Consider the following 26,443-nt stretch of genomic DNA (forward strand, 5'->3'; position numbering starts at 1 on the left):
AGAGATTGCTTTGTCGCCAATCAAGACAGCTTGCTCAACGTATGTGTGTGTTTACCTGTGCAGATTTTAGAGAATATTTGGGGGAGAGACTCCCGGCGCTGTTGAGGGAGTTCATGCTACCGTGGGAAGGCGTGGAGCGCAGGCTGTCCTTGGGGGAAGGGGGGCTGGCGGGCAACATGGGCACCATGCCAGGAAGGGAGCCCACCAATGACTTCTTTCTCTTGTTTGGAGGGATGAGAGAGGAGGGGAGAACAGAGGGGACCGGTTCCTTCTCCAAGGCCCGGTAGACCAGGTGCATGGCCTGGAGAACAGAAGGCAAAAGATGGGGATGGAAGTTACACTTATTACTAGTGATAAAGAGGCGGTACGATCTCATACACAGGCAAATATGAGCTGTGAAACATTTGTTTATTCAGATCTATTCATTCCACAATCATTCCACGATTTACTGGCGTAAACCTTACCACCGCAAATTCATCTCGATCCAGATGTCCATCCTTATCAATGTCACTGAGATCCCAAACCTTTCCTAACACGTCCAGAGGTAGTTTTGAGTTGGTTAGAACTGGTTTTACTTTGTCACCAGAGAGGAGTCCACTGACTGGTGCAAGGCTTTCAAATATGCCGTCGAATTTGCCCTTTTCTTCAGGCTGGAATAGGAAATGAACCAAAAATAACAATAAGCCATTGACAAGCAAAGGTAAACTCATGATTCTCTGAATTCTGTTCTGTGTTTTTGCACAATAAAATACAATTGTTCTAATATACAAAAACTCATTTTAGTATGCTCTCATCAAACAAACACATAGTCCAGGGTGATTTCTACATGACTCACCCTCACAGCCCAGTGGGGTTCACTAGAGACGGATGATGTGCTGAGAGATGGGCTGCTAGTGTCCTTCTGTACCCCAACAACCAAATAAACAACCTTCAACTTTAACACCTTACTTCACAATCTCCCAACCAAACATATCAATCAAATCCAATCAAATGCTACTGGTCCCATACACATGTTCAGCAGATGTTATTGAGGGTGTAGCTAAATGCTTGTGTTCCTAGCATAAATCCCCTCATCCTAAAACTATCGTGAAACCTGTGTGTAGTGAGGATTGTACTCACAAATTTGGGGGGGAGGGATAGTGAGGTTCAAACTCGAGAGGCTGACGTCTTGTCCGCTCTGTGCACAGGCCACCAACCGCAGAGCTACATAGAACCCCTATAAGAGAAGACGGGACAATGGCATTGTTTATGGGTGTACAAATAGCAGCTCAATTCCCCTCAAGGGTCCCAGTATCAAAGGCGTCGCACACATAGAGGAAATGATTCATTTTCTACCCGTTTGTCCAAGAACCCTTTCCCATCTGGGTCTGCCAAATCCCAGATCTGAGGGGAGACAAAACACAAACAAGAGGATTAGGCCTAACTTAGAAAACATCAGGTAAAGCCTCAATGTGCAATAATCATTAGGGAAAGTGTACAAAGGAAATAACAAGCAATCTGCATAAAATTCCCTTTGAACCAGCTGCATAAATGTGGATCAGTGCAGAGCTAGAATGACAAACAAAAGGTAACAATACAACATCTGGATACAAACGGAGCTGAAACAACTGCACTCCCCAAAGGTTCTGATATATAAAAGACATTGATCTGATCAGACCAGGCAATGACGTAAGATGTGGACATCTATTCCAGTAATATTCCTCTGGGGCTACTGAATGAGGCAATGCGCGCATGTATGTCGACGGTCGTATTACTCCTCGATGACATAGACAACTCTAATAAACATGATTTCCTGCTGGTCACTGTCGGCTGCTTTCAGAGCAGTTTATCAGTCTAAAGTGTCAGAGACTGTTCCCTTGGGTATGCCGCTGCCCAAAGCTTTCAGTGGCCAGCAGCACCACACAGTACCTACCTTTCCCAACGTGACATCAGGAAGACCCGATTTCTTCAGGAACAACGCAGCTTCCGTGGGCCCTACTCTCCCCGTGTTTCCTGGGTCCACCTTGCAAAACCCACACAGCAAATCAAACTGTTAACATGTTTCTATCTACACCTCCACTGTGCTGTTGAATGCGTTTAGTGTTGTCTAATGCAGCCATTGAACAATAAAGAAGTTCAATTCTCCTCAATCTATGTTGATATGACTAGCCTATGTAATAACCAAACTATAACATGTGTTTTACCTGTCTATAAAGGTTCTCGTACACAGGGTTCCCACTTGACAGCTGATTGGGGGAAAGGTTTTTCAGATTAGTCATATCATTTCAAATAGCTGCTGGTAACCATTGTCTTGAGTCAAATAGCGTGACACACCCCACAAAACCTATTACTGACATCTGGACTTCCCCTTTAAAAATCCACTTAAGGGTTTATCACAACCAAAAGTCAGAGAGGGATTTCCTGTCCCATGTCATCAAATATTAATGTCATCTAAAGGCTTTAAATCTTTTGAGTACCTTTTGAGGAGCTCTTTAAAGCATAATGTAACTTGTAAGTTGGCAAAAGGCCTATCTATGTCATTAGATGAAAAACTAGAAGCATCATGTAGCTAATGTGATTGAACCAAAATTGGTCCTCTGTGACTCCTGGTGCAAACTCTTGAGATTGTGATTCCCAAAATTGGCTGAAACAACACATAGCTTGTGTTCTGAAAAACGATCTACAAGTTAGGACAATACATTGCGGCATCTTACTGAAGCAAAAAAACAGCCAATGTAGCCAGCACCGTAAACAGATAACCTGATCAGTCATCATCCATCATCCATCATCACATAACCACGTTATACCCTAGCCACCTGGTTTCACTACTCACTAACGTTACACACCTATCGCCTTTTAGTACATTCTTATATAGCTACAATGGTATTACATGAACTGTTCGTGTGACTGTGTTATTACACTGATGCCCTAGTAGTCAGACCGTTTAGCTAGCTAGTTTTGTTTAGCACTACCGTTACAATACGTTGGTCTTTCCTGGTTGCATAACTCTTGCGCCTTTGTCTTGTGTCAAAATTGAAATGTTAATTAAAAATTCCTATAATTATATTTCATCTAACGATCATTAGCTAGCTAGCTAACTTGTTCATTTTGCAAGTAAGCTAGCGGTAGCTAGCCCACTAGCCAGCTGGCTAGTCAACCGTACTATCTGCCAGCTTATCGTTACTGATAAGGCCTTGTCCCATCCAGCTAATACTCTAGTAGCAAGCTAGCTAAACACCCCCTTCTTCCTTTCAAATTAGATTAAAAGCACACCACTAAAAACTGCAGCTCATTCATCGGCATGCACAACAGCTTGACTGAATGTCCTCCGCATATTTACTTAATTCCTGTTACATTACCTGGGTGAGAGATGCGAGTGCAGCCATCTTCCCTGTTGCTGCGGGAACGCACACAGTACACCCTCCAGCTCGTAGACAACACCACCACCTAGTGGACACGCTTGCGACGTGCAAGGCCCTGATGAACGACGTGAATTAATTGACATGACAGTCTCATTCAATGTGTGGAAATTGTCATATTGTTTCCAGACACAAGGCCTTTTGTAATCAATGACACAATTTTAAAGCTCTGTAAAAAGCTATTTATTTGACATAACGCTGAAATAATAACCTTAAATAAACCTTCAAGTGGTGCATTTAAGTCTAAAACCCTTTTGCTTTATTGTAGTTTCAAAGAAAACAAAACAAAAAAACTAAAACTTAGATGCTGAAATCATCACTCCTGTCGTTCCACAGCATGCCATAGCTCAGCTAGAGCCTCTGTTATACACTCATGCAATTATCCAACCCTACATATCTCAGAGCAACAGTCTTCACATTAAAGTGCTTCCTTTTGCAAAAGCATAAATCAACTCCACGTACAGTCAGAAACTTTGCTGGGTCAATCTTTCCCATCTACACACAAGAGAAAAATGAAAAGCCAAGGCCAGTTTTGTGGGATGTTTACTTGTTTTCTTTTGGCTTACAGGACTTCCAGGACTTACCTTCACTCTAGCACCTTTTATGAGATGGGTGTTTACTTTTGATAGGCAACGTAAATCCTATAGCACTCATCTATGCAAAAACAAAAATACATATCGACTAACGATAGACCTTTGAAAGCTGTACATGACTTTGCACAAACAAACAATTACTCTTCAACAAAATGAGACAAACCACGGGTCATGAAAGAGCAATTACATGGTTAAAAAACTTGCAGCATGATTTCTTTTGATATAATACATTAAGGATCAGGGGCCATCAAAACACACACACAAAAAGTGTCCAGAGAGAGCAGAATCTTGTTATATGCTTAAAGTGATGACATGGCTCAATTGACTTTCAGCTTCAACTAGCCTTCAACTGTTGAGCAATGATATCGGGAAAAAAGAGAAAACAAAAACAATGTGGCTAAAACTTCCTTTTGTAAAATCATTTGGTACCTTACAGTGAAAATACACTGGGGCACATCTGGAACCAAATCCAGTATTCCCTACCATCTACCATGTCTCATTTTACAGTGTTATAATATTTTAATACGATGACACATCAATCACAGAACATCCTTCTCTTCTACAAAGAAATGTTCCCTTTGTAACAGTCAAATACAGTCAAAAGTGACAAAGCAACTCTCCAACATTAATAGGACACTTCATTGGCAAAATATCCCAAACATATTGGAAAGGTTGGACAGTAATGATCAGCTGAAAGAAATAAGAAGCGTTGTGGAGACAAATAATAAAACAAACGGAGTGGCTGCGGATTCTGGACCCCTCTTCCCAACAGCTAAAGGTCCCGAAGCTTCTGCACATTCTCTACTTTACGTACAGTCTCCGCTCTACTCATAGAGAACAGGCTACTCTCTGCTCTGGTGAACCAACGGGGCTTTATTACTAAAGTTAGATCAAAGCTGAATCGAAGTCTGCAACGTCACATAATGATAGTGTTCAACATAACAGGACCAAATATAATAGCATAGTATAACGTTACTGTAAGACAACAACAACAACAAAAACACCTAATTCCGTATGAGATTTTAAGATGATTGTGTGAAGGGTTGGACTTTTCTCTCATGTGGCCAAAACACAAGTGTGCTCCACTAGGCATAATATTTGCTTTGATTGAAACTAAGTACCGTCTGCTCTAAAATTCAATCACTCTACATAATTCTAAACAACACTGTAGGCTATTTCTAAACAACACTGTAGGCTATTTCTAAACAACACTGTAGGCTATTTCTAAACAACACTGTAGGCTATTTCTAAACAACACGGTATAAGAAGATCTAAATGCATGTCCCCATGAAACTGATTGAGATCACAAGGTTGGTATGCAGATTGTGCATGGGCATTTCACCGGTAAAAATGAAAGAATTATCATTCACGATGGACAGTGAGAAAGGTGAAGGGGGAGGGGGGGGGTTCTGTATTAGAAGAGCAGAGACTGTGAGTAGAGTAGAGAATCACACACATGCGCAGAAGCTTCGGGACCTTTAGCTGTCAGAACGGAGGGTCGAGAAATGTCGGATTCGCAGCCTCGGGCCTAGAAAACAAACAATACATTTGAGTTCCGTGGCCATTTTGCTGGTTTTGTCATTTTATCACAGGACACTCAAGTATATGGTGAGGGCAAGCTGCCCACTGTAACTCTATAGATGGACACGGCACAAGGAGCAGGTATAGCAGCAGTGAGAGAGAGAGAGAGAGAGAGAGAGAGAGAGAGAGATGGACAGAGAGAGAGAGAGAGGAGAGAGCAGAGAGAGAGAGAGAGAGAGAGAGAGAGAGAGAGAGAGAGAGAGAGAGAGAGAGAGAGAGAGAGAGAGAGAGAGAGAGAGAGAGAGAGAGAGAGAGAGAGAGAGAGAGAGAGAGAGAGAGAGAGAGAGAGAGAGAGAGAGAGAGCCCATGGAGATCTAACACTCAGAATGGAGAAGGCCTAGCTGACAGTAACAACACATCACGTCTTTGTCCAATGAAAAGCATCCGGGAAGACCAGTCACTTTGGGAAACTTTTTCCACTCCTTCCTTCAAAAGCACATTCTGGAGCACTATTATTCATTCTCTAGCCCTCCATTCTTCCCCTTCATGCCAAGGCAGGCACGTTCACTCGTCATCAAATGTTTGTTGGAGCAGAAAATTGGCAGCTAGATTCTCGTTCTTCTCACATGCAAAATATGCTTGAATGACAAGTCCCTCTGGAAATCCCAAGGCTTTCAACTGTAACGAAAACACATTGGCAACAGTCAGCTCAGAAACACATAACCAATAACACACAGGGAGCATACCAATAGATAACGTAATATTTCATGAGTTAAATCATAATTAGTAACCATAAATACTCCTACCCTCTCGATGGCCTCCTTCTCTTGTGGGGTGACCTGGATGTAGTTAGTCTGTGGCGCCCCCTGGGCCTCAGCGCCCTCCTCTACCATCTCTCCTCCTTGAGGCTCATTCAGCATCTGCACAAACCTCTCCTGGTGCTGGGTAATTTGCTGCAAAGAAAGAACATCTCCCTACTAACCCTTACGAATAGAAATAGGATTTCCTTTTTAGTAGGCTAAAACAAAACAGAATCTAAACCACAGAATATCCCCAGCCTTCCATCAGTCCAGCTTGTGTCTGGAAAGCTAAGCTGATAAGCAGGGCTACGTGGATGGAGAGAGACAGCATGCAGACACTGGGATGTCCGGTCTCCCCACTAACCTGCAGCAACTGGGGGTTATCTCTGCCCAGCTGCTGGAGCAGGGCAGGAAGAAGAGTTGGGTTCTGCTGGATGATCTGTCTCATCTGCTGGAATTGTGGCTGGTTCCTCAGGAACTCCAGAGGGTTCCCACCCCCAGTACCTCCACCAGTAAGCCCACCAGTAAGCCCACCAGTTAGCCCACCGGTCAGCACACCAGACGAGGGGGGCTGCTGGGTTGAAGACACTGCGCCTGTTCCAAAACAAGAATGGGCACAAAGTTCAAAAACTTCTATGAAACAGAGTAATGAGCAGCCTAGGGTGGTAGATTGACGAGTGCTGCATTTTCCAAACTAAACTGACCAAGACACACCTCGAACAACACATAACACCATACATAATTCTGCCTAAAAACAATGAAAACGTATATATGGTGCCTTCAGAAAGTATTCATACCCCTTGACATTTCCCCCAAAATTGTGTTACAGCCTGAATTCAAAATGGAGTACTTTTTGTTTTACCCATCTATATATAATACCCCATAATTACAAAGTAAAAACATATTTTTAGACATTTATGCAAATGCATTGAAAATGAAATAGAGAAATATCTAACTTTGCATAAGTATTCACACCTCTGAGTCAATTCGTTGTAGAATTACCTTTGGCAGCGGTTACAACTGTGAGTTTTTCTAGGTAAGTCTCTAAGCGCTTTCCACACCTAGATTGTGAAACATTTGCCCATTATTATTTTCAAAATTCTTCCAGCTCTGTCAAATTGGTTGTTGATCATTGCTAGACAACCATTTTCAGGTCTTGCCATAGAATCACTTCTGTGAGCAGGCCTTTCTAATCGACCTGGCCCGGGTATCCTGGAAGGATATTGACCTCATCCCGTCAGTTGAGGATGCCTGGTCATTCTTTAAAAGTAACTTCCTCACCATTTTAGATAAGCATGCTCCGTTCAAAAAATGCAGAACTAAGAACAGATATAGCCCTTGGTTCACTCCAGACCTGACTGCCCTCGACCAGCACAAAAACATCCTGTGGGGGACTGCAATAGCATCGAATAGTCCCTGCAATTAGGCAACTGTTCAGGGAAGTCAGGAACCAATACACGCAGTCAGTCAGGAAAGCAAAGGCCAGCATCTTCAGGCAGAAATTTGCATCCTGTAGCTCTAACTCCAAAAAGTTCTGGGACACTGTGAAGTCCATGGAGAACAAGAGCACCTCCTCCCAGCTGCCCACTGCACTGAGGCTAGGTAACACGGTCACCACCGATAAATCCATGATTATCGAAAACTTCAACAAGCATTTCTCAACGGCTGGCCATGCCTTCCTCCTGGCTGCTCCAACCTCGGCCAACAGCTCCCCCCCCCCCCCCCCGCAGCTACTCGCCCAAGCCTCTCCAGGTTCCCCTTTACCCAAATCCAGATAGCAGATGTTCTGAAAGAGCTGCATAACCTGGACCCGTACAAATCAGCTGGGCTTGACAATCTGGACCCTCTATTTCTGAAACTATCCGCCGCCATTGTCAAAACCCCTATTACCAGCCTGTTCAACCTCTCTTTCATATCGTCTGAGATCCCCAAGGATAGAAAAGCTGCCGCAGTCATCCCCCTCTTCAAAGGGGGAGACACCCTGGACCCAAACTGTTACAGACCTATATCCATCCTGCCCTGCCTATATAAGGTCTTCGAAAGCCAAGTCAACAAACAGGTCAATGACCGTCTCGAATCCCACCGTACCTTCTCCGCTGTGCAATCTGGTTGCCGAGCCGGTCACAGGTGCACCTCAGCCATGCTCAAGGTACTAAACGATATCATAACCGCCATCTATAAAAGACAGTACTGTGCAGCCGTCTTCATCGACCTTGCCAAGGCTTCAATCACCACCTTCCGGAGACACCTGAAACCCCACCTCTTTAAGGAATACCTAGGATAGGATAAGTAATCCCTCTCACCCCCCCTTTTAGATGCACTATTGTAAAGTGACTGTTCCACTGGATGTCATAAGGCGAATGCACCAATTTGTAAGTCGCTCTGGATAAGAGCGTCTGCTAAATGACTTAAATGTAAATGTAAATGTAAATGCTTTCGACTCTGTCAATCACCATATTCTTATCGGCAGACTCAGTAGCCTCGGTTTTTCTGATGACTGCCTTGCTTGGTTCACCAACTACTTTTCAGACAGAGTTCAGTGTGTCAAATCGGAGGGCATGCTGTCCGGTCCTCTGGCAGTCTCTATGGGGGTGCCACAGGGTTCAATTCTCGGGCCGACTCTTTTCTCTGTATATATCAATGATGTTGCTCTTGCTGCGGGCGATTCCCTGATCCACCTCTACGCAGATGACACCATTCTGTATACTTCCGGCCCGTCCTTGAACACTGTGCTATCTAACCTCCAAACGAGCTTCAATGCCATACAACACTCCTTCGTGGCCTCCAACTGCTCTTAAACGCTAGTAAAAACAAATGCATGCTTTTCAACCGTTCGCTGCCTGCACCCGCACGCCCGACTAGCATCACCACCCTGGATGGTTCCGACCTAAAATATGTGGACATCTATAAGTACCTAGGTGTCTGGCTAGACTGTAAACTCTCCATCCAGCATCACATCAAACATCTCCAATCGAAAATCAAATCTAGAGTCGGCTTTCTATTCCGCAACAAAGCCTCCTTCACTCACGCCGCCAAACTTACCCTAATAAAACTGACTATCCTACCGACCGTCGACTTCGGCAATGTCATCTACAAAATAGATCCAACACTCTACTCAGCAAACGAGATGCAGTTTATCACAATGCCATCCGTTTTGTTACTAAAGCACCTTATACCATCCACCACTGCGACCTGTATGCACTAGTCGGCTGGCCCTCGCTACCTATTCGTCGCCACACCCACTGGCTCCAGGTCATCTACAAGTCCCTGCTAGGTAAAGCTCCGCCTTATCTCAGTTCACTGGTCATAATGGCAACACCCACCCGTAGCACGCGCTCCAGCAGGTGTATCTCACTGATCATCCCTGAAGCCAACACCTCATTTGGCCGCCTTTCGTTCCAGTTCTCTGCTGCCTGTGACTGGAACGAATTGCAAAAATCGCTGAAGTTGGAGACTTTTATCTCCCTCACCAATTTCAAACATCTGCTATCTGAGCAGCTAACCGTTCGCTGCAGCTGTACATAGTCTATCGGTAAATAGCCCACCCAATTTTACCTACCTCATCCCCATACTGTTTTTATTTATTTACTTTTCTGCTCTTTTGCACACCAATATCTCTACCTGTACATGACCATCTGATCATTTATCACTCCAGTGTTAATCTGCAAAATTGTAATTATTTGCACACAATGTATACACAATAGACTCTTTCTTTCTACTGTGTTATTGACTTGTTAATTGTTTACTCCATGTGTAACTCAGTGTTGTCTGTTCACACTGCTATGCTTTATCTTGGCCAGGTCGCAGTTGCAAATGAGAACTTGTTCTCAACTAGCCTACCTGGTTAAATAAAGGTGAAATAAATCAAATAAACATTTGAAAAAATGTCAAGTTGATTTAAGTCAAAACTCAGCAACTCAGGAACATTCACTTTGTTATCGGTAAGCAACTCCAATGTAGATTTGGCCTTGTGTTTTAGGTTATTATGCTGCTTAAAGATGCATTCAACTCCCAGTGTATGGTGGAAAGCGGATCGAACCAGGTTTTACTCTAGGATTTTTCATGTGCTTAGCTCGATTCCATTTATTTTTTATCCTGAAAAACTCCCGAGTCCTTAACGATTACAAGCATACCCATAACATGATGCAGCCACCACTATGCTCTAAAATATGGAGTGGCTACTCAGTAATGTGTTGTATTGGATTTGCCCCAAACAAAACATGTATTCAGGACAAAATGTTAATTGCTTAGCCACATTTCTTGCAGTATTACTTCAGTGCCTTGTTTTGTAATATTTTGCATGTTTTGTAATATTTATGTACTGTACAATCTTCCTTCTTTTTACTCTGTCAATTAGGTTAGATTGTGGAGTAACTACAATGTTTTCGATCCATCCTCAGTTTTCTCCTATCACAGCCATTAAACTCTGTAACTGTTTTAAAGTCACCATTGGCCACATGGTGAAATCCCTGAGTGTTTTCCTTCCTCTCCGGCAACTAGGTAAGGGAGGACACCTGTAACTTTGTAGTGACTGGGTGTATTGATACACCATCCAAAGTGTAATTAATAACCACCATACTCAAAGGGATATTCAATGTCTGCTTTAAAAAAAATAAAAAAAGTTTTATCCATCTACCTATAGGTGCCCTTCCTTGCAAGGCATTGGAAAAACTCCCTGGTCTTTGTGGTTGAATCTTTGTTTGAAATTTGATTGAGAGACCTTATAGATAATGTGTAGTCAATCAGAAATCATGTTAAACACTATTACTGCACACAGAGTGAGTCCATCCAACTTATTTTGTGACTTGTTAAGCAAATTTTTACTCCTGAGCTTATTTAAGTTTGCCAATACAAAGGCGATAAATACTTATTGACTCAAGCCATTTCAACTTTTCATTTGTAATAAATTAGTAAACATTTTTAAAAATCTACCCCTTTTTCTCCCCAATTTTGTGGTATCCAATTGGTAGTTAGAGTCCTGTCTCATCGCTGCAACTCCCGTACGGCCTCGGGAGAGATAAAGGTCGAAAGCTGTGTGTCCTCCGAAACAGAACCCAACCAAGCCGCACTGCTTCTTGACACAATGTCCACTTAACCCGGAAGCCAGCCGCACCAATGTGTCGGAGGAAAAACTGTACACCTGGCGACCGTGTCAGCGGGCACTGCACCCGGCCCAGCACAGGAGTCGCTAGACTAGACTAACAGTGAAATGCTTACTTGTAGCCTACAAACTGGAGACCATATTCATGAAAAAGTTATGGGACAGACCTTTTTTTTACATCATGCATGTCTCGGATCAAATAGCCTAAATGGTGCCCTATCAAAAAAATGGGGGGGGGGGATTTGAACATTACTTTGAATGGTAGCCCTTTCCTGCAGTCAATGACCAAAAGTGCCCTCTTTGGTCTCATGGGTGGAATATTATTCAGATTTTTCATAATTTTATCATTAATAAATAATTACTGTAATTTTATCATTAATAAATAATTACTGTTTTTTACGACAAAGGTTTTGCTATATTTCAGTCTTCTGTGATGTATATAAAGTGTAATATCGGGATGCAAACTCAAAATGTAATACATTTCAACTCTATATCTGACATGGTACAGGTGTCTTATCTTTTTAAGCCCATAACCATATGTGTGAGGTGAATACTTTTGTTTCAAAGTCGATTTGTTTACGACTACCGAGAAACACTCTGTATGACCCTGATTTTCGCCCCCTGCAGTAAAAGGTTAACAAACACCACATCCTAAAAACAGATCAGGTCAAAATAAAATGGACAATATGGAATAAAATGAAGCTATTCACGACTGCAGTCCGAGAGTTTCACTCTGTGGGCTAAATTGTAACGAATCAGTCATTTCAACTGTAGGCCTATTCGTCAATTGTTTGACGAGCTGATCATAGCGAAGAAAATACTTCTGCGTTTCCCTCTGTGTAAAGTGCAAAATAACTCCTGATAAACTTGGATAGATGATATGCTGATCTTAAATAGACAATATTATGGGTTTTTAATAAGCGTTGATCAGGAATCAGGACTAGGCTAAATAAAGTAAATGCTGTTTTACAAACGGTACGACATGGATGGGCTTTCAGAAAATTGCATTGTGGGCCGACACCGTAAGCTACACTATTCTATTTTTGCGGGGAAAGGAGGGCATCACCTCTTTTGTATCGCCTAAGGCGGCAGAACAGCCAGGACTCGGGCATGGCAGTGTGTGTCCAGAGAAATGATTGGTTGGTATGAGAGCGACATAGGCCTGGTAAAAGTGGGGGGGGGGGGGTCTCACTGGTGGCTGCTGGTGGGGGCTGGGCTATATCTGTGGCTGGATCAGGAGCTGGAGCAGAGGCTGGAGCAGAGGCTGGAGCAGAGGCTGGAGCAGAGGCTGGGGCAGGAACTGGGGCAGTGGGATTGAGGTTGGCCAGAACTCTGTGTTGGAGCGCTTCCACTGGCTGAAGATCAGCTTCGGACGGAATCCCCTGGAGGATGTGGAGAGAAGAATTGATGATCCCTCAGGAAAATGAAGTAATACTAATGAAGTGCATTTATATTGCTCTTTTGCAAGTGATCAAAGAGCTTCTCATTGTAAGGCACATAGATGGATAAACATACCGTGAACTGTGTACAGCTTTGGGACTGAAAATCCTTTTGTATTATGTGTGCATACTGCTTTCAGATTGTCAGTACTGGCAGAGTCTGGCACTGAGTTTTCAAATGTAACATTGGAATTGTCTCCACTGCTTACAGGTAATAATACACTAATTTACCATTAAATCACTGATAGGATAGAAATTCACCATTAGCAGGTACTCCACGGCTCTGTCTGGGTTGTTGTAACTGGCTCGCAGCGCTGCAATAACCTGCTCCCTTTCATATCCCATAGACATGATTTCAGACACCAGATTCTCATACGCTTGTCCTGTCACTGGCTCGCAGCGAGAAAGGGGAATAGGATACAGGGTCATAAATCAACGGGAAGACGAAGCATGATATTGTGATGTGAAAGATTAGACTAGTCTCTTCATTACCCAGTATCGATGCTGCTTCTTCCAAGAGACTTAAGTCATCAACTAGGCTGTTGAGAGAAAAAAACATAGATTAAAACAGACACAGTTATGAACAGAAAATATGGTAGCCATCCAAAATATGTTATCATATGTCAATACCTAGAGGAGGAGAGGGCTGGCGTAGTGGCGAGGGGCAGTTCGGGGTGCTCCCCGTGAGGCTTGTCCTCTGAGGGTGAGACAGGGACGGGGCATGCTGCTGCGGCAGGAGCTGGGGCTGCATTGGCCCCCAGAGCTTCAGGGGGAATAGAAGCAGGGGCTGGTGCAGGGGATGGGGGTGTGGAGGGCTCCACTGATTTTGTGGGGTTTGAGGCAGGGGCGGGTGTGGGTGTAGGGGAGAGGGTTGAGTTCTCCATGGGGGCAGGAGAAGTAGAACAGGTAATGTCTGACAGGGACAGCCCAGAAACAACAGGAGGTGCAGGGGCGGGAGCAGGGCTAGAGGCTGGGGCTGGGGTTGCCTGAGGAGAAATCTGTTGAGGAGCTGGAGGTTTGGGCTGTAGGGAGACAATAGAAAGGACTGCCCAGAGATGACCACAGTGACGACAAACAACTATCTCATCTTTAGATAATACAAATGATAAACTCTTGCTTCTACTATCATTAACGATGTAATGACAGTATTATTATCACATTAATGGCTGTCCTGTTTGTCCTTTATTCAAGTTTTACTATAAAGGAATCATTTCCATATTATCCTCACATATGAATGGTTACCAACCAATTCAGTAAAACAGTGTTGAAATCTTACCTTTGTAACCATGACAACCACAAAGTTTTTCTCATCAATTTTGTAGTCTTTTAAAGGTATGTCATCATTCAAGATTTTGCCTATAATAACCCAACAAGAAGAACCTGTTAAAATAAATATATAGGCTACAACATTCCAGATGTGTCGGATTGATAGTCAAGATTACTCCAACAATGCAGTTAGAGATAAGATGCCTCGCTTACCTGCATAGATGAGCTTTTGCCCTGCGGATGGATAGCCAACCTTCCCTTTCTCAACCTCAATCTTCTCCTTCAGGGCTTTTACCTGCCAATAACAGAATGACAGAATGACAAGCTGTTAAACAGGACTAGAGATAGAGCCCATTTAGTTGTATCTCTATGGGCAGGACATTCTGACCATCTCTCCGGAACGTAACATGGTGACACATGATATGTCTCATCTCAGTCATAAAGCAGAATCCTTGAGGATTATGGGATTTGGAGTGAAAAAAATTGTCATTCACATTCAGTCATTACTTCACCTTGCTGTGAGTTCGTTCGAGGAAGTATACAGATACACTTATAGACAGATGCATTTCAATCGATCTACATTCCCTTATGTGATAAGCCATTATTAATGTATTTTTAAAGTTGACACTCACTACACGAGTTAATGATACAGTAATAAACGTTCCCGTTTTAAAACGGAGCTGTGGAGTTGCTAACCACAGTGTTGTTGCCAGTAATGTAACCAGTCAATCAGCACTATAGGCCCAGAGAAAGAGTTTATAAAACAGATATCATAGCTTGTGCACAGTCATACTTAAGGCCTTTAGTGGGCACTTTCAGTACTACTATTTACATCTAAAGGTTACACTAATGCAGCGTTGCTCAATTCTGGTCCCGTGGACCCTCGGGGTATGCAGGCTTTTGTTCAAGACCTGTGCTAATGCTAACACACCCGATTAAACAAATCAGGGTCTTGCTAATCAGGTATATGTAGCTACACCTTTTTACCAGGTGAGTTGACAGGGAAAGCATTCTCGTTGACAGCAGTACTATAGTAGAACGCAACTCTTAAGGTAGAACCCTAGAGGTTACTGCTATGTGAGGTATTCTGGTAGTTGCCTTCTAAAGGGGAAACATCACCTGTAAATTAAGCCAGATATATAGAGCAGATGAATATGCAAAGCAGACTGTGTTGACACTAGAAAAGTATTGAAAACAGCAATCAGTCATTATATGGTGTAATTATCTTTTTTTTTAAATATAAATTGTAATAATCGATAGCCCACTAATAGGGTATGGCGTTATTTCTATAGAGAACATGAATAGTTGTAATGTAGATGATATCAAATGCATATTTTTATTCATTATTACTATCATTATTATTCTAATATTATTATTATAAGTCTACTCATTTTCATTTGCTGTTATTGCTAGAGGGGGGTAATTTAACAGCCTCTTTTATACAAAACACAAATTCGATGTAGGCCTAAAGTGTATAAACAAATACACACATTTGTCATAACAAATGTACAGAACGCCCCCCTCCACCCAATTCCTACAGTCCAGAAAAAGGGGTACACGAGTGCGCCTCCGTGGTACCTATACCAGGCTCGTGAAATCTTGCATCGTCATTCACGAGGATACAGCCAAGTAATCTCTCAAGCGCAACGAAAATCGCGATTTGACACCAACACCCAACAGTTACAATGTAAACAAGGAAAACATGATATAAAATAGCACCCCCCTCTCCTGATTAGATCGCATTGGCCAAGGCCCTGGTTGCTCCAAGCCCCTCTCCCCCGGCCTCAAGCGTATTTACCAGTCACTAACTTCCACTACTCAGTACTCACGGTTAGTTCTGGATCTATTTCGATTTTAAACGTTTGCTGCTGAAGAGTCTTCAACGTTATGGACAACATCTTCAAGACGATTCCCGATAATTGCCAGGTGCTTCTATAACCGTGTTCACACCCGTTTCTGTACCGTTGCTTTTTCCACAGTAGCCTACCTAGTTCTGTGACTCAGCTATCTCGCTGTATTGGTTGTGTTGTAGTGTAGTCAGACGCCATCTACTTGCGGCCTGAGACAAGACATACTGCTAGGGGCTAGGGGGTATACTGTACCTCGTGGATCTAAATTCATCGATGGCACGTCATGTCATGGTTTACCCAATATCAAATGCCGTCTAGTCTCACCTCTTAAAACAAAATGAGTTAGTAAATTATTTTGGGGGATTTAAAAAAGCATTTAAAACAAGTGACAAATATTCATTCATAAAAGTATCAGTCAAGGAATTGTAAACTTATAATGGAAACAAAGAGTTATATGTTGAGTAATGTCAAAATTGCATGCATTTAAGTATCCGTGTATGGATCGTCCCAGAATACAGTTTAGGCGAAAAGGCCCATCGCCTTCGGAGTGTCCTCAGGATGGGAAAACACACCCAAGCATGGTCAAGAGTGTCTCTACTCATGTAAATGTTGTTCTACTGTGTCAACTTTGATTTGCCTTAGTAGTATCTCAGCCTTCAAGGTAACTGTCCAGATCAGCATCGCAAGACACGTTTAGAGACTTCCACTTCGATATTGTTTGACAGCGTGTCTACGGTAGGTCTTCAACCCCATTTTAGAAATGCTAAGACCAACCCATATCACAAAATCAGGAGCTAACTTTACTAGAAATACTTAACAGTACTATTGAAAGAAAAAGCTTCATTTATTTACTGAAACTCAAAAGACAGTGTGCCATGGGGACAGTCGCATGTTTTGAAAGAAAAAAAAAGAAAGACAGTCACAGTTTAGATCCTTAAGTCTCATACAGTCACTCTGCAGCTGCCATACAACTAAAGCAAGGCCTGTGGGGCAACATGTACAACACAGAGCATGGGAATGGTTGGACATACAGAGGATGATTGTGGGAATAAATTAAACAGATGTTAATAATAATAATAATGTATAGTACAGTAATGCATACAACTGTATAAAAATAAATCATTTAGAGAAAAATTATAAAGAAACAGCAACTGATATGCCCCTGATTTGTTTCCCAACATAGACAACATCTGGTAAGATTGATGACAAATATGGGGAAATAATCATTTTCTTTGACACTGAAGGGATGAACTGATGGTAGCTGATGATAAAAGCAAGGGAGCCGGTGGCAGCAGCACCTAGAGCAACTGTAGGACACATGGACATGATAGACCACATTCTGAACAAAGGGGAAAATATCTTAAATTAAACTGACAGAAACTAAAAACTTCAACCCAGTTCTTCAACCCTCAACTCTTTCAAAAAAAAGTGGACCTCTTAAAAAAGGCAAACATTGCCTGCCCCTTTCCCACCCCTACACCTGAAAAATAGGTTTTCACAGGAGTGCCAAGTCCATAGGGTATTACTCAATGTGATGATGCACAGCAGTCACTCCATCGGCGAGGAGATCGGGCAGGACAGACACGTCCTCTATCCGTTTTCATTTACAACTCGTCCTTGTCCTTCTTGGGATCTTCCCCTTCCTCCTCTTCCGTTGGGCTGTCATCGTCATCATCCTCTGGCTCATCATCCTCATCTTCATCCCCCTCATCATCAGCAGTGTCCTTCTTGCTCTTCTCCTCCTCCTCTCTTGCTTTCCTCTCCTCCTCCTCCAGTGCATCCTTCATTTTCTTTTCTGGTGCCTGTTTTGCAAAGGAAAATGGGTCATTGAGAGAGAGAGTGCTGTGGGACTGGTATATTTTTGTCTTACATTTTAAAATTATATCAAACTGAACTCATACTAAGTTATGAAAAACAGAAACATATGATAATAACAAAATCCTACCTTTGTAGCTCCCCATGTCTCGTTTCCAAACTCCTCAGCCTCTTTTATATCATCACCAATCAGGAAGTTGTCAAAGATGGTGCCAGACTTCACCTATAAAATGAGGTAACTTTATCATCAAGCTCATAATTACCCTTCAACAACAACATTCACTGTCTGAGGTCTAACATACCTGCCACAGGTCCAGACCCAACACTCCAATGTTGCCAAACTTGTAGATGGCGGCATCGGCTGTGTACTCAGGGTTATCGATCTCAGGGTGCACCCAGGCACCTTTGTAGTCAGGGTTGTCAATCTGCTTTGCCTTCCACTCTCCCTGGAAAGATAAGGCCAGTTATAAGACTACCTGTGGTGCACTAGCTGTATAATGCAGATTTAAATCATGGAAGGAAAACACTGATAAATAGTTAAATTTCTATTTAATAAGTTATAAGTATATGCTATGCATACATGCGTATTCTAGAATATACTAACAAAAGTTTTATAAGCATTTATAACTTATTCATGAAAGTTATATTTAAGTGTTATCAGCAACTGGTACAAACTCAGTCTGTACCTGGTACTCTGGGTTGGGGATCATAGGAGGCTCCCACTCGCCATCCATGTCCACATCCCAGTCCTCAGGGATCTTAGCATCAGGGTCAGGGATGTTCTCAGGCTTCTCCCAGTCCTAGGGAGAAAGTTCAATATTAGTTACAACTTGGTCAGTGACAGAACTAAACAATGTGCTTTGACAAAAGAGATCACTCCTGAAACTAAACCAGGACCAAATAAAGCTTGTGCTCATTGGCCTTAGTCCTTTTACTGTTAAATGCAGGAAGAGCATTTGTTAAACACAATGGGTCCAAAAAAGTACCTCTTCATTGCCTTGTCATTCCCAGTAGCAGTACCTCTCCTTATATGTTACTGTAGACTTTGCATAACATTTCTCAAACCTGATTCTGATAGGACTTATATCCATCCTGGCTTATGTTCGATCAAATCTCTTCATTCAAAGAGGCTCACCTCTGGCTTGGTGTCGGTAGGGTCGTCGATTTTGGCCCTGTCGTCCCAGTCCTCTGGCTTCTTGGCCTCGGGGTCCTTGACAGTCTTTGGGGGCAAAATGTCCCAGTCATCCTCCAGAGTGCCTGACTCCACCTTCTCATTGTTGATCTTCACCTCGTATGTCTGGTCCGGGTTCAGGATCAGAGTGTACAGATGTGTCAGCTCGTCATCCTGAAAAGACAAAAGGGGAGAACAGCAGAGGTTAGAGGTCAGACCTGGCAGGTAATATGCAGTAAAGGAATGCAATGCTGAGGGATTTTAAAATGGCATACCTTGCATTTGATTTCTTTTTTGATGAGGTGGTTCTTGCCTTTGTAGTTGAAGATGACATGAACCTTCTTGGTGCTGTAGCCACAGATGTCAGGCCCTGTGGGATGGATGGTTAAATAATTTAACCTATTGATTGTTAGGTACAGAATATTGATTGTAAAATACAGAATCTACCAGTAAAATCCAGGCATTTATAATAAAAAAGTCTCACTGAATGAATGTCTCTGCTAAATGACAAAAATGTAAATGACCGAGGGTCACGAAAATAACAGAGAGGGATTCATCTCGGACTAAATGTCATTCCTCAGTCAGAAAAACTTAGTGGTGCTCTGCACACACTCACCAAACATGATGTAATACTGTGAGTCCCCGTGCATAGCTGCCTGGTCTAGGTCTGCTGGGAAGATTTTGACATATCCGCCCCCACAGTCAATCTTCTGCTCGTGTTTGACAGTGAACTGGACCACCAGGGACTTTCCCTCGTTGCTGAAGGGTTCAAAGCGGCTGGAGAGAGCATAGAAATGGGCATCCTGGCTGGTCTGGAGACCTGGAAGACAGGTAAGAAGACACATTAGCATTAGTAGGTTTAATTGAACCCAGGTATAGGAGGTGAGTGATGCATAGTGATACTGTACTGTGTCATGTGGATTACATTTGGAATAGGGTTGGAGACCAGAGAACACATTTTATATATTTGCATTTCAAACAATCCACAATCTAAGGAGCCATTTGCAACCATTTGGCATATGCAAACTCAAGACTTAGTGAAGGATCTGGCAAAATCTCCATAATGAAACATCCTGCCGTGATCAAACTACAATATATTCCCATTCAGCTCACCTTTATCGGCCTCAGCGTCACCATAAAACTTCCCAGCAGTCAGTTTCCACTCGCCATAGTCTGACTTGTGCTCTGATACAAGCCAACGACTCTTCCATGCATCTGAAAACAACATTTACAATCTCATTAGTCCGGATCTAGGGAAGTATTTCGAGTGGCGCAGCGGTCTAAGGCACTGCATCTCAGTGCTAGAGGAGTCACTACAGGCCCTGGTTTGTTCCCGGGCTGTACCACAACTGGCCGTGATCAGGAGTCCCATAGGGCAGCACACAATTGGCCCAGCATCGTCTGGGTTAGGGGAGGGTTTGGCCAGGGTAGGCCGTCATTGTAAATAAGAATAGTTAACTGACTTGCCTAGTTAAATAAAGATCACACGATTGAATAAATACTGCAGGCTGTCAAAGAAGCCAAGTGAAAGAACTTCTTATGATCAGATCAGTGCACTGCTGAATTATATATTTTGAGGGGGGGAAAACAATTTATTTCCCTTTGATACTATTACAAAATGTATTTTTCTTAATTTAAAAAAAGGTGTGTTTTCTACACAGTGATCAGTGTAAAAAGGCTGACCATAATGATATGACATCCATTCACTTTAAAAATGCACTCATTTAAAATGGACATGGCGAACAGGGTGTAGAGCTCATGTTCCACATTACAGAAAAGTTGTTTCAACAATAGAGATGACATAATGGAGTCCATAATCTGGATATGGACTATTCCAGGTATAAAGAACATAAATGGTTGATTAAAAATTGACCTAGAAAAGAGGTACGTATGGGCCCTTGATCCCCAAACCATTTTCTATCATATAGAAACATTTTAAGAATGATCAGAAAAACAAAAGGCACGTTTACCTCCATCCTGAAATTGTTCCTTGAAGTATACAGTAGCGTCAATGGTGACAGCTACCGATGCAAAAACTGCTAATATTGCCACTGCGACCCTCATGGTTTTACCGTCCCGCTGTACAGGTAAACTGTGTGTGCTGCTTTTCACTGAAAGTCGGTTATAAACGCTGAAGGAAACAGGTAATATGATCATTTCTAACTCCCTATTCCTGCACAGATGGCCGTGGCTCATTGGACGAGATCTTGTCCAATGAAATGAGACCACGATTTATCTTTCGGAAGTGCTCGGATTACACATCGGCTCGAGGCCGAAGTAGTCCCTCACCACAGGTCTGGCATCAGATTGCCCAATCCCAAAGCTTTAACTAACCCCTGACCCTGGACCAGCGGTTAGAGGCAAATTCTAAAACTCCTCCACATCGAGGAGCGGGCCATATTTGAAATCATATCTCTGAATTTGCGAGGAGCAATGATTGTGGACAGAAAATATTGTTTTATTTTGTGGAAATTTGTAAGATTGTGGATGAACATTAATTTATTTTTGGAACCAAGTGTGATTATTCAAATGTGCATTATGTCCAAATGTTTCCCTAAAATCCTAATAAAACACAACTTTCCACACCGCAATTAAGTAAATTGATCATCATACACCCTTGCTCAAGGTTGACACACACCACGAAATCATGTTACACAATAAAGGATTTCTTGGTCACTAACCATAAAACTCAAGACGTCATGACTCCATAGGGATAATCTCAATTGCATCCTCGTATCCTCTCTCCTCGCCCCCTTCTTAAACACAAAAGTCAGAGGTCCCGCCCCTCTAACCTTCCCCTCTAATGGGCGAGGCGAGGAGAAAGAACGCACGCAATTTATGAAGAAAAAGACCCTTTTCTTTTATTAATTAAAAAAAAATCTGATTTGGAAAACGATTTAGAGACTTTAAAACGTATACAAAACAAAATGTAAAAAAAATGTATTCGCTATATGTCTGTATTTGAATTGATATAATATGGATTATTTTTTCATTTTTCTAATTTATTTGTGGAATCCCTCTGGCTGCTTATGTTTATGTTTTGCATGTTACTGTTAATAAATAAATAATAATTAAGAAAAATTAACTGCCGTTTCTCAAAGATGACGTTTTCCATGCAGGTTTCCGTAGAACGTGTCGACGCGTACAGATGACCCATTATTTTGACCAGATACTCTAGGGGCCGCTCTAACAATGAAATGTATATGAAATAATGTATTAAAAAATGAAAGGCAGTCGGGAGGAGGCAAGATCAGGTGGCACCATTCCAGCCAAGGAGAGGGAAGACACGCGTGTAAACAACAGGCACAACAGTTTCCACAGCCACAAAGTCCAAATTGGCTTGGCCTATCGTAAAAATGAATGAAAACAAAAATGTGGTTTTTGGTTTTGATTTAAGGTTAGGCATAAGTTTAGCACTGGTTAAGATTAGGTTTAAAATCAAATTTTATTAAGAGAAACGATAGAAACTGGCGTGTTTCTGACTTTATGGCTGTGGTAACTAGTGACGACCAGGCCCAACTCCGATATAAAGTGTTATATCAAATTCGACACTCTTTGACCTCCATACAAAAATCGCCACCTGCTGGAGAAGACAGATTTTGGGCCCAATTATCCCTCTGGTAAACCACGACTAGTCCCATGGGTATGAGGGTCTCCGTTTACGGCGAAGTTGGACACAGTGTAATTGCTACAAGGTTCATCTCAAAACGGATACATCTAATCAGGTGGATACATTGTAACTGCGCAATTGTGTACGTGTTGTAGTCTACATGACGTTGCAACAGAGCGCTCTAGCTGACCAGTGTACTGTACATTTAGGCTTCTTAGTAGGCTAAGTAGCTAATTTACTGGATTTTTTAAAACTGCCACGATAAGCATAGCTTTGATGTTTCCAAAACTCTCGACTCATGCATTTATTATATGATCAAAACGATGAACAACAACTAAAATGATTAGCAGACAAAATGTATTATTGAATAGTTAGCTAGTAGAACCGGGTATACATATATATATATATATATACCTATATATACCTTAGCCAAATACATTTAAACTCAGTTTTTCACAATTCCTGACATTTAATCATAGTAAGAATTCCCTGTCTTAGATCAGAAAGGATCACCACTGTACTTTAAGAATGTGAAATGTCAGAATAATAGTAGAGATTTTTTTTTAAATTGAATGATTTATTTCAGCTTTTATTTCTTTCATCACATTCCCAGTGCATCAGAGGTTTACATACACTCAATTAGTATTGGGTAGCATTGCCTTTAAATTGTTTAACTTGGGTCAAACGTTTTGGGTTTCCTTCCACAAGCTTCCCACAATAATTTGGGTGAATTTTGTCCCATTCCTCCCGACAGAGCTGGTGTAACTGAGTCAGGTTTGTAGGCCTCCTTGCTCGCACACGCTTTTTCAGTTCTGTAAAAAAGTCAGATCTACAGCTGTTGTATTCGGCGCATGTGACAAATACAATTTTATTTGATTCAAATGTGGCCAAAAGGACAACCAAAAGTCCACCACTTAATACACTCAATGCTTGGTAATTTAGCTACCTACGCCAAAATCCAAGAATCGTGGCCAGAAAGTATACACAGAATGTTTGACATTATTGTTCTCTCCCCAAGATAACAATAAGCCAGACAAACCCCATTCCAGGACCTGAGAGACCTATTGTTATCCTTAGAGGACTCGGTGAGTGACCAACCCAATGACGTCATCAACAAAAAGCTGCGGAGGAATGACCCACCACCAGAGGGCTTTCGAGGGGGTGGGGGGAGCAGGTTCTCCCTCCACCTGCTGCAGCTACCAGCCAACCTCCAGCCCTGAGCTGGACTCAGACAGTCAGTCGAGTCCACATCACAGAGCGCGGCCCTGAGCCGACTGGATGTCATAGAAAACCGCATCCGAAATCGTCAACAGGCCAGGGACGGACCAGCGCTGTTGGCTGATAGGCGTATTACCAACAGCCCCCCAGGAGAAGGAGAAGCCCCTGCCTGCCCAGTCCAGCAGTGACCTCAGCATGAAGGGGAAACGCTTCCTGAAGAAGAGACATGTAAGAGACACAGCATGTATCACCTGCTGTAGCGCCTAAGGAGAAAGGCCTGGATCTTGATGCCACGCCATAGGGTAGTTCCAAACCCGGTACTTCAATAAGGGTGGCCGGTAGAGGTGTGACTCTGGACAGTGATGAGGAGGATATGAGGAAACTCCTGGGGGGCTCTTTTGAGTCGCCAGAGTATAGCCTGCACAAAGAAGCAAGAGAATCTTCACAGATGACAACTAGAAAGGTAGCTCACAATAGTAGCAATTTAGTACCAGCAATGTGTAATCTAACCACCCATCTGTCCTTTTTCTTATATTCCACAGTTGTTCATCCAAAGCAGCCAGGTTTCCCCGTCACCTCCACTGGCAGACCGATCATCTTCAGTCAGAGCCCAGTCCCGCTCTCCACCCTCTCCTCCGTGCAGCGGATCACCCAGTCGCTTCTCCAGCCGAGTCCTGGACCAGCGCAGTCCTTTTCTCTCCATCCGCAGTGCCTCAGTAGTCCTCGCTCCATCACCCTATCCCCCCTACGCCCCCTCCCCAGGCAGTCAGGGATCCCCACGGGCCAGGCACCTCAAACCCTCCCGTTCCTCAGTGTCACCCCTCAGTGAGATGTGCTCCCTGGTCGAGCTCTTCCCTGAGGCCCTGGACGCTCTGGCGGAGCGTCAGTGAGAGAAGTGGAGTCTCTGATGGTAAGCCAGGTCATTTGTCGAATGTCTGTAGAGTTGTAGTGAAAAGCAATGCGAAATGAGAAACTTTCTTCAAGAAAATGTTTTGAGTGCTAGTTAACCAGAGCGAGTGTTTTTGATATAATTTACTCAGTCCAGTTGATTCATGAAGTCATGTTTTCTCTGCAGAATTCAACATTAATATTATGACACTGGACGACCTCGCACCGGTCACGCTTGGAATGTCGGAGAAAAAAAAAGAAAAAAAGTGTGTGATAATGACAGCCAGTGGTACTGGAGGTGTGAGGAGAGGATCCCATCAGAAGAGAGTGAGATAAAGACTGAAACAGACCGGAGTAGTGTCAGCGAGATCTCCGAGCACCTGGGAGACAGAGACGGGGACAAAGATGCGTTGGGAGGTCAGCGAGGTCATGGACTACAGCGTCTCAGACACATCTTGGAGCGACAAGTACTCCAGTGTCTCAGAGAAGGACAATCAGTCCCACATCAACCACAGACTACAGTAAAATCGCTGATTCATTCCGTGGCAGCAGGGCTTTCTATTCCAGGTCATCTCGCTCCCACTCTGTGGCTGAAACTATCATGCCGTCTCAAGTTTTGAAGAGACACTCGCCCAGGTGTGTGAGAGAGGCCCCAGTGCAGACCCAACCAGACTGACTGGCCTTCACCTTGTCCGAGATGCAGACCCAACCAGACGGACTGGCCTTCACCTTGTCTGAGATGTAGACCCAACCAGACGGACTGGCCTTCACCTTGTCTGAGATGCAGACCCAACCAGACGGACTGGCCTTCACCTTGTTCGAGATGCAGACCCAACCAGACGGACTGGCAGACCCAACCAGACGGACTGGCCTTCACCTTGTCCGAGATGCAGACCCAACCAGACGGACTGGCCTTCACCTTGTCCGAGATGCAGACCCAACCAGACGGACTGGCCAGACCCAACCAGACTGACTGGCCTTCACCTTGTCCGAGATGCAGACCCAACCAGACTGACTGGCCTTCACCTTGTCCGAGATGCAGACCCAACCAGACGGACTGGCCTTCACCTTGTCCGAGATGCAGACCCAACCAGACGGACTGGCCTTCACCTTGTCCGAGATGCAGACCCAACCAGACTGACTGGCCTTCACCTTGTCCGAGATGCAGACCCAACCAGACGGACTGGCCTTCACCTTGTCCGAGATGCAGACCCAACCAGACGGACTGGCCTTCACCTTGTCCGAGATGCAGACCCAACCAGACGGACTGGCCTTCACCTGGTCCACCGGTTTGTCCACTAACTAAGTACAGTAACATTTGCAACAAAGAAAAACATTTGCATTTTAGTCAGTGTAATTTATACATGTCTACCCGTCTGTCATTCCCCTGTCTGTGTAGGTATGGCAGCCCAAGGGCCAGCGGTTGGGATGGCCTATGTGGATCTAACCCATGGCGAGTCAGTGCAGAGCCCGTGGAGGGTGTGTCTTTACAGCCACGGTTCAGATGATAGAGGCAGAATTCTCGCTCATAAAAAAACAACAATAAACCCATATAATAAAATTCCTCAGTTGAGCCTCAAACTTCTAAAGTAGTTTTGGGATTTTATGCTACAGTAGTTGATGCACTGTTTCAACCAGTGATTTATATATACACTAGATGATTGACAGGTGGCGCTGTTTTGAAGCCACTGTGCCTATACCATCTTGGCACTCCCCCACCATTGTAATTTTTTTAAAGGGAGCGATAGAAATGCATCTAATATCTACATTTGT

The 26,443-nt window shown here is 43.2% G+C and overlaps 3 protein-coding genes and 1 long non-coding RNA gene across 5 annotated transcripts in view; 1 reads left to right on the top strand and 3 right to left on the bottom strand.

The window, feature by feature from the left end:
* Nucleotides 1-3,412, bottom strand: part of LOC123997149 (epidermal growth factor receptor substrate 15-like 1) — a 35,815-nt gene extending 32,403 nt beyond the window's left edge. Inside the window, 8 exon segments of the mRNA XM_046301242.1 lie at nucleotides 56-301; nucleotides 465-650; nucleotides 836-898; nucleotides 1,094-1,216; nucleotides 1,336-1,383; nucleotides 1,913-2,002; nucleotides 2,184-2,225; nucleotides 3,339-3,412. Coding sequence (XP_046157198.1) covers nucleotides 56-301; nucleotides 465-650; nucleotides 836-898; nucleotides 1,094-1,216; nucleotides 1,336-1,383; nucleotides 1,913-2,002; nucleotides 2,184-2,225; nucleotides 3,339-3,365 — 825 coding nt within the window. The 5' untranslated portion in view covers nucleotides 3,366-3,412.
* Nucleotides 3,413-5,784: 2,372 nt separating this feature from the next.
* Nucleotides 5,785-16,205, bottom strand: LOC123997150 (UV excision repair protein RAD23 homolog B-like). Its single transcript, XM_046301243.1, has 10 exons — nucleotides 15,948-16,205; nucleotides 14,332-14,413; nucleotides 14,129-14,208; nucleotides 13,483-13,874; nucleotides 13,345-13,391; nucleotides 13,114-13,241; nucleotides 12,606-12,795; nucleotides 6,677-6,906; nucleotides 6,319-6,465; nucleotides 5,785-6,190 (listed from the first exon to the last, which is right to left on the bottom strand). Exons 1-10 carry the CDS (start codon nucleotides 16,014-16,016, stop codon nucleotides 6,077-6,079), a joined length of 1,479 nt encoding a protein of 492 aa, XP_046157199.1. The 5' UTR covers nucleotides 16,017-16,205; the 3' UTR covers nucleotides 5,785-6,076.
* Nucleotides 16,206-16,793: 588 nt separating this feature from the next.
* Nucleotides 16,794-21,121, bottom strand: LOC123997151 (calreticulin-like). The gene is made up of 9 exons (XM_046301244.1): nucleotides 20,925-21,121; nucleotides 20,068-20,169; nucleotides 19,571-19,774; nucleotides 19,230-19,324; nucleotides 18,919-19,128; nucleotides 18,470-18,583; nucleotides 18,086-18,229; nucleotides 17,914-18,006; nucleotides 16,794-17,770 (listed from the first exon to the last, which is right to left on the bottom strand). Exons 1-9 carry the CDS (start codon nucleotides 21,109-21,111, stop codon nucleotides 17,573-17,575), a joined length of 1,347 nt encoding a protein of 448 aa, XP_046157200.1. The 5' UTR covers nucleotides 21,112-21,121; the 3' UTR covers nucleotides 16,794-17,572.
* A 986-nt stretch (nucleotides 21,122-22,107) lies between these two features.
* LOC123997193 lies at nucleotides 22,108-25,501 on the top strand. 2 transcript variants are annotated; one of them, XR_006832099.1, is made up of 4 exons: nucleotides 22,108-22,679; nucleotides 23,583-24,245; nucleotides 24,325-24,692; nucleotides 24,858-25,501. It is a non-coding gene; the product is annotated as an uncharacterized LOC123997193 (long non-coding RNA). The 2 variants fall into 2 exon arrangements; XR_006832098.1 differs by lacking the exon at nucleotides 23,583-24,245.
* The last annotated feature ends 942 nt before the right edge of the window (nucleotides 25,502-26,443 follow it).

Source organism: Oncorhynchus gorbuscha, linkage group LG15 (genome assembly GCF_021184085.1).
Source record: "Oncorhynchus gorbuscha isolate QuinsamMale2020 ecotype Even-year linkage group LG15, OgorEven_v1.0, whole genome shotgun sequence".
NCBI classification, from domain to species: domain Eukaryota; kingdom Metazoa; phylum Chordata; class Actinopteri; order Salmoniformes; family Salmonidae; genus Oncorhynchus; species Oncorhynchus gorbuscha.

Coding starts and splice junctions, on each gene's coding strand:
- LOC123997150 (XM_046301243.1), bottom strand. CDS start 16,016: ATGTTGTCCATAACGTTGAAGACTCTTCAGCAGCAAACGTTTAAAATC. Junction 13,392..13,482: donor CCAGCCCTCTCCTCCTCTAG/GTATTGACATAT, acceptor TTCTCTCAACAG/CCTAGTTGATGACTTAAGTC. Junction 6,191..6,318: donor AGAAGGAGGCCATCGAGAGG/GTAGGAGTATTT, acceptor TTTTCGTTACAG/TTGAAAGCCTTGGGATTTCC.
- LOC123997151 (XM_046301244.1), bottom strand. CDS start 21,111: ATGATCATATTACCTGTTTCCTTCAGCGTTTATAACCGACTTTCAGTG. Junction 19,325..19,570: donor ACAGTATTACATCATGTTTG/GTGAGTGTGTGC, acceptor TCCATCCCACAG/GGCCTGACATCTGTGGCTAC. Junction 19,129..19,229: donor AAAAAGAAATCAAATGCAAG/GTATGCCATTTT, acceptor TTGTCTTTTCAG/GATGACGAGCTGACACATCT.